The sequence below is a fragment of the Falco cherrug genome, chromosome 13 (genome assembly GCF_023634085.1).
Source record: "Falco cherrug isolate bFalChe1 chromosome 13, bFalChe1.pri, whole genome shotgun sequence".
Lineage (NCBI taxonomy): Eukaryota > Metazoa > Chordata > Aves > Falconiformes > Falconidae > Falco > Falco cherrug.
This window is the reverse complement of record NC_073709.1, coordinates 13,987,855-14,000,465: the sequence shown is the minus strand read 5'-3', so window position 1 is coordinate 14,000,465 and position 12,611 is coordinate 13,987,855. Positions and strand designations below refer to the sequence as shown.

At 39.0% G+C, this 12,611-nt stretch overlaps 1 protein-coding gene across 11 annotated transcripts in view; it reads right to left on the bottom strand.

Annotated features, from left to right (window-relative positions):
* Nucleotides 1-12,611, bottom strand: part of LTBP1 (latent transforming growth factor beta binding protein 1) — a 216,759-nt gene that overhangs the window by 24,313 nt on the left and 179,835 nt on the right. For all 11 annotated transcript variants that reach the window (XM_055726094.1, XM_055726086.1, XM_055726088.1 and 8 more), the window contains 3 exons: nucleotides 9,890-10,015; nucleotides 7,601-7,744; nucleotides 162-344 (listed from right to left, as the gene is read on the bottom strand). In XM_055726094.1, the coding sequence (XP_055582069.1) occupies nucleotides 162-344; nucleotides 7,601-7,744; nucleotides 9,890-10,015 (453 nt within the window). The remainder of the gene's footprint in view (nucleotides 1-161; nucleotides 345-7,600; nucleotides 7,745-9,889; nucleotides 10,016-12,611) is intronic.

Sequence of the window (12,611 nt, the reverse complement as noted above, 5' to 3'; positions counted from 1 at the left end):
TTAACTTTTCCTCCATGGAAGTCTCCCATGGAGAAGTCATGATTAAATAGTACAGCATATGGGATTTAACGGGCAAGCCTTCTCTGAAGGCAAAGCGTGCTACTGTTAATATAAACACAATGCTTCAAAAGCTTGCACAGGGACAGAAGACATCCTCTTACCAGTTCCGAAGACAGGGCATGGGAAGATTTCACAGTTATCACCCCAGCCAGCACCCAAGGTACAGCAGCATTCTTGTTTGGTTACATTGGACGTCAGTACGTTGTCACAGAAATTAGCATCGTTCAGATTGTAGTAGCACTCCTTCCTTCCATCGTCATGTTGATCAGACTCTATTGGTAATTCTAAAGGCAAAAAGAAGACATAAACCACATAAGATGACAAGAAATGAACCAGTTTTACAGGAGAATCAGAAAAGCCATGGTACCTCAGTTTCTCCATAGTGAAGAACAGCATTGTCATCAAGCAGGGAACAAAATGGTTAAGCACAAATTTTGGTTTTAACTTTTTTGTTCTTAGGAAGAATGATGGAAATTGATAACCTTCCTTTTGACTTTTTCAGACTTGTTCTCCAACTTGTCCACAAAGGGATTCTTCACATTCTTTCCTTTTTAAGCAATGCACGATCTACCTGCTCTCAGGTAGGTAAGACAGATAAATCTCGAGGTGACTAGTTTCCTTTTTATCTTGGGAAATCCTTTATGCTTAGCACTTAACAAACGTTTAATTCACAAAAACCTACTAAAAACTATTGTATGGTGGCTGATTCTCCATTGTTTGAGATTTCATTCCTTTCTACTCAGGCTCCCACACAATATGCCAGGCTTGAGATACTTACCCAGTAACGCATGTATCCACGTGGGAACTAAAACCTTATTTTATCTCAGGTAGACAGCTCAGCTATTCAACCACCATGCCTAACTACTGACATGGTGCTTTTCACGTATGAATCTGGAAGCTCTTCACAGAGGTAAGCAAACATTACAACCTCATTTTACAGATAGGGAGCTGAGGCACAAACTGAGGCGGCATGATTTTCAAAAGAATGAACATTTCCAGCCCCTTTTAATTTCCCTGGATAAAAGCACGTTCCTCACTTGAATACAAGGCCCTTTACGATTTTGCAAGAGTAACTGACTGACTTCACGGTAAGCAGAGGAATATAATGCAGATGTCAAGTTAATTGACTCTGTGCTTTGCTTTAAAATAGGCATCCAGCCAAGAAGTCAGATTTTCTGTCTTTAGCAGTTGAGTGGGTCCTCTCACAATATTTATAAGGACTGGAGGCAAAAACAGTCTATTCCCATAGATCCAATAAAGACCCCTTTAATAGTCAAAGACCTTCTGAAAGCAAGGCACTCCTAAAGTGCACCAAGAAGTGAGTTTGGAAAAAAATACCTAGTTAAAGCTTCTGTGTTTGCAGAACTTTGTCTCTCTAACCTTGCACTTCTACAATAATTCTCATCAACAGCTCAGAAGTGGGAACTATCACATAAGATTGTTATTCACACTTGATCAACATGAAAAACTTCATAAGCTGTCCATAAAGTAATTGAGTTCTAAAACTACAAATGCTCACATTTATTAATCAAACCCAAAACTTTGTTCAGGAACTTAGGACACATAAATCTCAAGGTGACTAGTTTCCTTTTTGTCTTAGGAAATTCTTTGTGCTTAACACTTAACAAATGTTTAATTCACAAAAACCTACTAAAATGTATTGCATGTTGGCTGATTTTCCATTGTTTGAGATTTCATTCCTTTCTACCCAGGCTCTTGCACAATATGCCAGGCTTGAGACATTTCTCAGTTAACACATGTCCAGGTGGAAATCAAAACCTTATTTCATACCTCAGTGACAGTGCATTTCAAAAGGCTAGAAGATTAGTAAGACCCAAAGAGTTGTGGCATATAACTACCTTTGTTTACCTTGCAGTTCTTTTCAAAAAAGAGCCAAAGGCTGGCCCACTTACAGGTATCGGTACACCTGGGCAAGCCAAGTTCACCTGAGCACCTCATCTGTCTGCCCCTGTCTCTTGGTGGTCAAGCTCAGCCTCTTTACGCCAGCTGTAGGACAGATTTTTCTGATCCTGTCCACTTAAAAAATAATGGTTGTGAGGTAGGAGCTTGAAGACGGTGATTGTTCAACAAATGCTGAATTATTATTGCACTTCAATAGTATGAACATGTGCAATAGTTCTTTTGGCTTCTAATTCCAAACAGATAATTGGATTTATTTCTATTTTCCTTAGAAAAGTGATCGTTTCTGTTGTGGGAGGTTGAGGGGCTGAAAGACACCTCTATTCAAATTTAGTACAATGTTGCCACCTGCAAGGCAAAATCTCCTTTGCCATTTCACCAAGGTAACCAAGTTGTACATTAAAGGAAAGACCCAGCTGAGTGCTGATTTCATCTTTGTTAGTTTAGCCTGTGGTCTCCCCTTACCAGATAGTTACAATTTTCCATCATGTGCTCAATTTCATAAAGTGCGGTGGTTTTGTGGTATCAGCTGCTATCCAATAGGAACTACGTTAAGACTATCATGTGTCACAAAAACCCAACTGAACTAAATCTGTTATTCCAAGGTGAGAGAGCAGTACTTCAGCCACCAAATTATAATTTTCCTTGGCCTTTTGCCATCTCTCTAACTGAATCAAAGCCAAATCTTCACCAGGAGAAAAGGCATGTACCAGAGAAAGAACACCAGAAGCTGCCCCAGGAGGAAGGGGAGACAGTCTCATCATGTCATTGTTTATTCCCATCTTACATATGATGTGTTGGTTTCTCCTCCCATTATCTGTTCAGCAGCTTAAAAGTCTGTTGTTTACACAGCTGTGACTGAGGGTTAGTCAAACAGGCGTCATGAATGTTTGGAAAGCAAATGAGACACAAATCTTTCATTATTTTTTTTTAAACCAAGGCCAGTCTGTGTCTACAAGCTTATAATTTCTCTCTCATACATTAACCATTTCTAAAGAGATCGTTTTTGAAAGTAGTTTCACTAGGTAACAAAACATGATTGGAAATGGATACCTTTTTTTTTTTTGTATCACTGTTCCGGGTTTTTTGTTGTTAGAAAATGCAAAATATCTCTACCTAAAGCGCACTGGTAAAGGAACATAATTTTATCAGGTTGTTGATATGACTGTTCCATTAACAGCCTATAGGAGAGATTTCTTTATAGTTGTTGCTAGATTTTAATAAGTATTTATTATTAATAGATTTATATACCTTAGTGTAACCTTGATCCAAGAACATGCTTCAGCGTGTGTTTGGTGCAAAAATGTGCATTAGTAATATAGGATTCAGTGGATAATCAGGATATTAGCATATGCTTAGACTTCAGCATACTTAAATATTTGCATAAATGGTGGCCTGTTAGCAACTGTGACCTGAAAAAACCAAAACATATGGAATGGATGGGATCTTAAATGCTAGAACTGTGTACCAATGCCTGTTACTCACAGGTGGAATCAGTAAGGTGGTTGCTACAGTGAAAAATCATCACTTCCAAAACCTCAGCAAAGACTCTGGTAACTGAGCAAACAGCTTGAGTAACACACACTTTCAGAACCTGATTTTCAAAAGGACAGTAAAACCAGATCGGTATGTGCCTATCGTCAGAGTGTACTTGTTTAGATTTCCCAGTTGGCTCCACATGCGGCAAGCTACACCACCTGACGTGTGTGTGTGTGCAGTGTATATGCATATACATGCATATGTACAAATCAGGGATTAGTGCAAGTGATGCACCTTTAAAAATGGTATCTAAGACAATGTTCATAGATGACTGAAATTCAGATCATTATTTACCATTACGGTGCACACCGCCATAAAAACCCCCCAAACAAATATGAAGAGTTTCCTTTAAAGTCTTAACATTTAGAAAGCCCTTAAAGTTTAGGAAATTTAGAAATTATACTTGGGCACCAAATTTTTAGTCTTGAGGAAGCTTTTTGGATAAGATTTACAAACTGTTACTTGGCAGCCTCAAATTTTTGGTGCTGGTGGTTGGTTAGATGCAGGGGGGCACTGATTTTGTTTTAATACAAATCAGTCTAGGAGGTACTCATGGCTAGATACCAAGCCTGTGATTTTTACTTATAAAGCCTAGTAAAGACTGTTCAATATCTTGCTGTAAATAACTGGTCACATTTCATGTATCCAGGAGAAAGCAATATCTAAATTAGCTGTAGGTAGCTCAGTGGGCCCTGGCACCTTAGCAGAATTCTCTCACTGGGATTCTTTGCAGTGGCGGAGCTGTAACCCAAACTTGTGAGCTCACTGACCTTTGTATATGTAAGCCAGATTCCTGCTTATATGCTTCTGTTTACACCCACACTTTTGTTTGCAGTTCTCATTTTAAATCATACCAATTATAATCCTCAAATATATACTATGCTTTATAGCTTCTGGATTCAACGTGATTAGGTACATTCATAATGTATTAGTAATTTAGATGCATACTAGAACATGCATTTTTTCTTATGTAGAAACAAATAAACCCATGTTAATATGGATAATTAATCAAATGTCATTCAGCTTGATACTTGCTAGGAATTCATCATAACTGGCTTTATATATCTTGTTAAAAGAATACATGAGAGGACTTTAACCCAAACCAGGCATTTTCTTTTCTCTCTTAGGTACGAAGATGTATAACAGCAAAGTTTCATCTAATACAAAAGAGAGTTCTTTCCTCCTTTATCTTTTCTTCCTCTGGAAGCATTTACTACATTTTTTTAATGGCAGGGCAGAGAGGAGGGGAGTAAGACAATCTAACCTTACACAATTTTTTGTTTGTTTGTTTGTTACTGGAACATGACAAGGTGGGCTAGCATTCCTGACACACACACTGAGGACTGATGCAGGACACAGCTAACAACAGATTTCACTTGGTGAAAATTCATCTAAATGGAAGGAAGTCTTGAGATCCCTAATGGCAAGTAAAGTGTAAACACACAGCATTCCACAAAGCTAACAGCCTTTAACCATATGCAAAAGAGTTCCCAAATGAAAGTAACATTTAAACAATTTTCACCTATTCACACTTGATATGAGGTGTATAAGCATTTCTTTTTGCACAAAAGTACAAAATGAGAAATAAGCAAAAGCTGAGTAAACCACACTGAGCTATAGATATCTGCAACAGGCTAATGCTGATTGAATTCTTCCTGTCTGAAAATAGGCATGATACAAGCTCATGCTGACAGACGATGTCCACATGCACCAGGGGAGCTCTCAAAGCACTGCACCTGACTTGAGTATGTGTGGTTGATTCCATGGTTCTTTGTGGGGAGATAGCATGCTATTCCTATATGATCATGCTGTAGCTGGTCTCAGGGGAGGCTGAAGTACTCATCGTTGGGCAAACCAACATAGCTGTTATTTGCTCATCCTGCACCAAGCACGTGGCTCTTATGTCACTTACAAATGGGGAGGAAAGGACTGATTTCCCCCCCCCCCTTCAGTTGACAGATGTGCAAGGGCTACCCATTGGTTCCCAGAACAAAATAGGAACAAGCAAAGTCAGCAGATGCAGAAGAATGAAATGTGTACTGTCATCTCCTGAAATGTCAAATCCAGTGGTACATGGGGCAGTGTCACCATTGACTGGTCAGTCTCTGAGGTCCTGAGAAACAGAAGCCAACTGGTAAGAGAAAAAAACACCCAGCAAGGCTGCAGGATGTACAGGAAAGCAAGAATTCTTTTTAATAAGAACTAACAACAGTGCTTTCCTCCTTTTACTGTGGAAGAAAAGTAAGAGAGTAAGTAGTGATATCTCTGTTTCTAGTACTGCCACTTTTCCTTATTCTAGTTCAAGAGCATATGGTGTAAAGTACATCTCACTGGGTCCTAATTTGCACATCTTCTGGTCTCCTATGTGAGATCTTCCTCCTCGATGACCTAACCAGAGAAGATTAAAGCACATATTTTGTTAGAGCCTGATGAAGGCTGGAGGGAAAGGAAGAACGGCTTTTTTCCAAACTGATCACAGTAAAGCTATGTCCACTGGTGACAACAAAATGGAGTTAGTACTGACAGTAGAGTATTAATCTGTTGGCAGTACAATCTGTCACTGGGTTTTTCATCCCTTCCCTCCCCACAGTAACATTTGGGTGTGTCCTTGAATGCTCCTTGGACTTGACTTGTTTTTACAGGGGCCCAGGTCCCCTGCTCATTTTTCTTTAGCTCTGGTTTTGTTTTGACAAGTAGCTGAATTCCCAAGTACCAAATTCTCCTCACAGTACCAAAATGAAGATGGTATTTGCATCTCCTGCAAATCTTGGTAATATAAACACTCTTATTCCATAAATTCATGGAAGAATTTTAAAGGCTACTACTGCAGTTATCAGCAGGTATTTAAGCTAATCTGCTTCATGGTGGAAAGGTACTGCAGTATTTTCCCTTGCAAACAGGAATGAAGGCCGTACCACTGGGCATTGCTCTGCTGCTTCAGCCATCTTACTTTTTTTCATTCCTCCTTCATGAAACTAGCTCCTGTAAGCCTGAATCTTTCTCACAACATTTTGCAAATGTTTGTCAAACAGCTGTTAGTGATATTTCACAGGTGACTTCTTGAGTGCTGCTGAGTGCTACATTCAGTGATAAAAATACTTGTTGCAATTAGGTCACAGATACTTCAACCTTGTTTACAAGTCTGAAAGACTGTGAGTGATAGGAGAAAATAGCCACAGCCTTGTAAGCTGCAGAGTCTGCACCCTGGCTCCAGAACCAGTTATTCTAAAACTTTCCAGAAGCTAGACCAACCTGCAGTGTAAGAGCAAAATACAAATACCAAGATTCGCATTTTGGAGGGGGAAAAATGCCATGCAAGTGAATTCCTTCATTTATTGTACTCTGTTGCTCCTTATTGTGGGCCTGTTCCTTTCTCCAAACTGGATCAGTGTAGAAATGTGAGGGCAACTTTAAGAGTTCGAAACTATGTTTTAATGAGTGTATTTCCAATAGTATTTGCAACACCCAAAACCAAAAGCCCACAAATCCAGTACAATGGACTACTAGGAAAAACAGGACAAAAGACAAAGTAAACCAATCAAGAGCACTCAAAAAGGCACTCCAAGAGACCAACAACAATTCAGTGTTTTGGTTTTTTGCTTTCCCAGCTACCTTTTCTGAGGACTTATGTTAGGACTAGAAAATGCTAAGAGGACACTGCTATATACAAGTATTTTTTTAAGCATATGCTTCCTTAAACATTACCCAAGTGTACTAGTGGATATTTGCAAAAAGTAAAATCACTCAGGCCATAGATTTGATTCGATATCACATTTCACTGTTAACAGTACAGCAAATGAGACTGTTTACTCTTAACAGCTGTAATTGTTCATTATTATTACCAAGCCTGTTGATGTATAAAATTTAGAAGGTGTTTCTGCCGTATTTTCTCTGCTGATGATTCACTGATAACATTCCATCCTAGAAACACCTCTTCTCATCCATGTACGGTCAAGACAAAGTTTGATATTTTTCTGTTGTAGTTAAATCGACACCGGCATTTAAACCAAGATTACCTTTCCACTGGTTACATATGCAGTGGAAATAGTGCCAAGCATGCAAAAATCTGCTGGCGTTTTACCTGGTGAGGCACGGAAGCGACACTGTCCGGTCATCGGATCATACTCCTGGTTTTCATCAGAGCACAGGCACAGGAAAGACCCATCGACATTTTCACAGAGGGCTTCGCCACATACTCCACTCAGCATTTCACATTCATTCACATCTGGGGAAAAAATCCCAAACATAAATCAATTCAGACCCATTACTGACAGTTTGTTCTTTTATCTGCTGTATCTGTGCCAATATTGTCTGCCAGATTACAGATGTGATCTCTGGGGAAGGATTAAAAACTCACTAATACCTAAGTGGATTCATAAACAAGTAGTCAGTCTTTTGAAATAAAGGCCCCTGAAAGCTACAGTACAGTTTATAGACTATTGGTGCTGATTAGGTGCTGCTTGCAGAGCAGAACACTGGGCTTTCCTTTTTTGTTGGTTTTTTTTTTCCAGGTTTTTTTTGGTTTCTTGCTCATTTTTAAATACTTGCTTTTCTTTGTACCCTACCCTTATGTTGGGATTAAGATTCAGACTAAATTCATTTGTTTTCTTATCTTTATTATCAAACTTCCACTGAACTTATGGAGCAAAATGAGTAGGTTATGGTGCGATTCAGACTGTACTATGAAAAGAGAATTCCCTTTTCTCCTCAAAATCCCATTTTCGGCTGCTCTGGAACCGACAAGAATTATCCCCAGGTCACCGAGGGAACCCCTGCTGAACACTGCAGACCACCTCCCAAAAAACCCCACATATTTTTAGCACGGATTCTATATACTTGCTAACTAGTCTATCCTGAACGTTGTCTGCTGTTCAAACAAGGGTTACCAAATACTGTCAGGATCATTTAACTTCACTCTCTTTTCAGTTGCTAAAGTTTACATTTGAAAATCTACTTTGTCTACTGATGACAGAATTTGAAAATTATAATTTATGTAATGCAATTCAGACATTTCTGTAACTGTTGCCTAAAGTACAACTTGTGAGGCAATGATTTATCCTTTTTTCCTCTTATCCAACAAGAATGAAAATCTAGTCATATGAATGAAAGTGCATTTTTGCGTAGTTTTATATAAATATGCATTTTAACTTATTGTTTGCTCAGCACTTTTAGGTTTTTCTTTGTGGTTTTTTTTCTCGATTCCTGTCATAAGGAATAAGCCTTTTTTGTGGGGATGTTGCCTGGCCAGGAACTAAACAAACTTACCTTTTCCTAAAATTGTTTTGGTAGATAACTGGCATCAAGATTTTAAAGATTATTTTATATTATACAGTGATTACAAGAAAAAAATCTAAGGTATTATTTTATGGTGCAGAATCACTTCACTGGCAACTCAAAATTAAATTTGGTTTCACACCAGCTTTTTGCTTTCTGTCTTTTTTGTTTCTTTCTGTGCTTCAATTGTTTCCATTCTTGAAAAGTCACTGTATGCAAAAACACACATTGGTATGTTGCAAACTAAGTGCCAAACAGCATAAAGAATTTTGTAATAAAACTATTTAATATATTAGAAAACACTTCTGTAAAACTTCTACCTCCTCCTCTCTGTTTGTTATTCTGTTCAGGTCTCTGTTTGTGGTAAATGTGTTTCGTCCTGAGTCTGGCTTAAGAAATTGCGTAATGAATACCTTTCCTTGATCTGGTATTAATTTTATATTAGAAACTTGTGCTGCCTCAGATGGTTCTCAGGTCCAATCATCACTATTAACAACAGATCTGGAAACCTATTACTCACAAGAGAAATGTGCAGTGTTTACATATCTACAAAAATCTCACATCTTTTCATGGTGATAGGTGTCTTTCCTGGAGCTCGAAGCCAATGTTAAAATCAGTTCAACTCTGCTGTGCCTAGGGAGGTGTGCCATCTAATTCAGACTGGCTGTACCACATGCCAGACGTTATTTCCTGTAGGGGGTAGCACAGAGTTCTGGTTATTCAGCTAAGAGACTAAACAGATGTTGCATTTAAATAGGCTAAAGTATTAAATTCAATCTATTACAATTTATATTTGTGAATAGTCCTGACGTGCAGAAATAGTGGGTTTTCTTTTTTTTAAGAGATGAAATGAGTGGCTCAGCTTATTTGCTGTTGGTTTCCATTCAACCTTAATAACAGGTTCTCATTAAACAGATATGCAATTATGTTTCCATCTGGCACAAAGTTCAGTGAGTAAAGCACAGCTCAACCTTATTTTACTAGTAAATGGTACAACTTTTACAAAAAATGATGGAAAACAAAAACGTTCTTGTGAAGAAATGCATTTTGCTCACTAGGACCTTGCAGGAATGACTACTTGCACATAAGAACTCACCTGTACACCCTTGCCCATCCTGAGTGTCCTGATACCCTTGGTAACAGAGGCAGCGGTAGGAGCCATCCATATTTTCACAGAACCCGTGACTGCCACATATTGTGCCGTTTGCACATTCATCAACATCTGTAAGGAAGAATTTTAACATCAGAGAGGCCATGTGACAGTCAAAGGCAGACATTCATGAAGAGTGCAGAAAAACAACAGATGGACCGTTTTTGCCAACAGATGCAGTGATGCCCCTCTATACATTGGGAAGGAAAACACAAAGGACAAGACAAAAATTTAATGTAAGCAGATGTATGATTTAAGAAATTGTTTCAGTGTTAACTTTGTAGGAAATATCTTATGTCAGACAACAGTTTTGGTCAACTGTCTCCTATATTTTCCACCAAACCTGCCAATCATGGCGTGATGTGACATACCACAGAGTAAGACATAGTTTAAATATGACCATCTCTTTGACTTACAGATTCTTCCAGTGTAGCATTTACAGTTAACGACGTGTGCAACAGAACCCATTGTGCCTACAAGAAGAGTTCAAGGGTTGGGTTGCAACCACTGCGCGAAGTGCTGCACAGATCTCATTCTGGCTCTCAGCACAGAAGAAGATTTCAAGGTGTATGTGTACATGGTAAGTATCTGTGAACTGAGCCTTCTGGCTTTAATCCTGTAAGTTTACAGATATGAATAATCTTACTCAGGTAGGTGAAGTAATTACGTCTGCATTCTGTGCTGGCCCTTCCATTTGTAGTTCCCTGTTGTGGTTTGCTGGCTTTACACAAGAGTCACTTGCATGAGTAAGTCTGTTCCTTGACTCAGCTGCCCATTAAACTATAGCGAAGCAGAGCTGCTTGTGGCAGAACGTGGCTTATTTTTGTAAGCATATTACAAGTGCTAGGAATGTATTATTTTTATCTGCACTCGAAGAAAGACCTAAACCCAAGGCCCTGACCATCTGTGGTCATTAAAGTTGTCATGGTGTGTTTTTCAAAAGGAAAAACATTAACTGAAACTGGGAACCTGCCAGCACACTAGGATTAGTACCTTCTGCCTTCTGAATTCCCCTGCAGTTTGAAGCAGAGAAATTATTGCTGTATTTCATTCCTAGAAACCATTATGACTGTAAGGCTGCTGTCTGCTTGGAATTACCTTCTGCACTGTGCCTTGGGGGTAATTACATTTTAAATGATGAATAAAGTGATTCACTTTTGATTTGTCGGGGTACTATTGTTAGTTGTGCACATTAGAGTAGACCTTCATGTGATGGAGCCACCTCCAGTGCGAGCCTTAGGCACTCTCTGAACTAAAGAGCTGGTGGGACTGAACCCTGCATCGCCGCAGAGGGCTGCGTTGTGTCTTTCTGGAAGGAGAGATTAGGGCTCAAACATAGTCCTGTCTGCTCCTCCAGCTCTTCACAGCTGTGTCAAACAAAGGCCTAGAAAAGTCAACAAAGAAGCACCTCATTTTTCTCCTGACAGTGCCCACCGAGCAAGGACATTTTTACTTTTAATTCTCAGTCTTCGAACCACATGGTCACAGCTCCCCAGGCCATCCAAATTTGAGCAGCACGTCATCACCGTCCACACACGTTACCTGTTGTGCTGCCCTCTTGCTCCCCAAGCGCTCAAATTCATTCACACGTGCTTCCATCTGCCTCAGGGAGCAGCTTTTTGGGGTCTTGAAAACCAGCTTTTCCTATGTACCATGGCTGGGGTTTGAACAGGTTTAGAATGGCATATAGTTTTTTTTTAAGGCCAGAAGAGACTACCCACAACCTCTAAAATAGGTTAAAAAACTGTTTCAGGCAATTTCTGTACCAATAGAGTAAACTCTGGAATTTTAACATCTTTTTCAGAAAGGCATCTAATTTCACTTTAGGATGTTTAAGTGATGGAAAATACACCTCTCCTACTGAACTGATCCACTGGTTAACAACCTTCAGCTAAAACACAAAATTCATGCAAAACCTGTATGTGCTACATAGACCAAAATCTAGGGGACCTATAAAAAAGGTACTTGCAGATGGAACAGGCAGAGTAATTTATTTAGTTTGATGGTTTTGTAAATAAAGGTTTTGATGGTCTTTATATCTTGATTTATTAAACAACAGTGGAAAAATATTGAAGGAATTTATCTTAGTAAGGGTTGTTTGTATTTGGCAAATAATACAGTAGCCAGTATGCTTATTCTCAAGGAACTGAATATGAAAATTTGGGTGGTTTCTCCATACTGAACTTACCAAAGTCTAGCACAAAACCTCTCTAGTAGAATTAATTTAGCAACAAGAATAAGCAACGTATCTGTATTAAAGACCTTGTCAAAGGTCAGGTATTACCTTTGATACCCTTTCCTTTTCCAGTCACCATGACAGAATTCTAAAATGATGCAGTCACTGGGACGGACTCCACAGATGATGGAGTCACTGGGAGAAAGAAGATACAGATTCTTTATAGTTGTGTTTTTCTGGTCCCTCCCTCTTGCTGCTGTTCACTGTACCTGCATAACGTATCCAATTTTAATATTTAGCCTCATGAGGTCAGTTGCACATACCTGGTCAAAAGATCTGAATATCTCTTATTCAGAAAACCCTGCTAAGAAAAGTTAAGAAGAGGAATTCAAAATGAGTAAACAATGGTGGACTGACAGCCAGGAATTTAAGACAACAGACAATAATGCAGTGTTTGTATTTCCAGTGACCAACTGTAGTTTAGTAACAAAG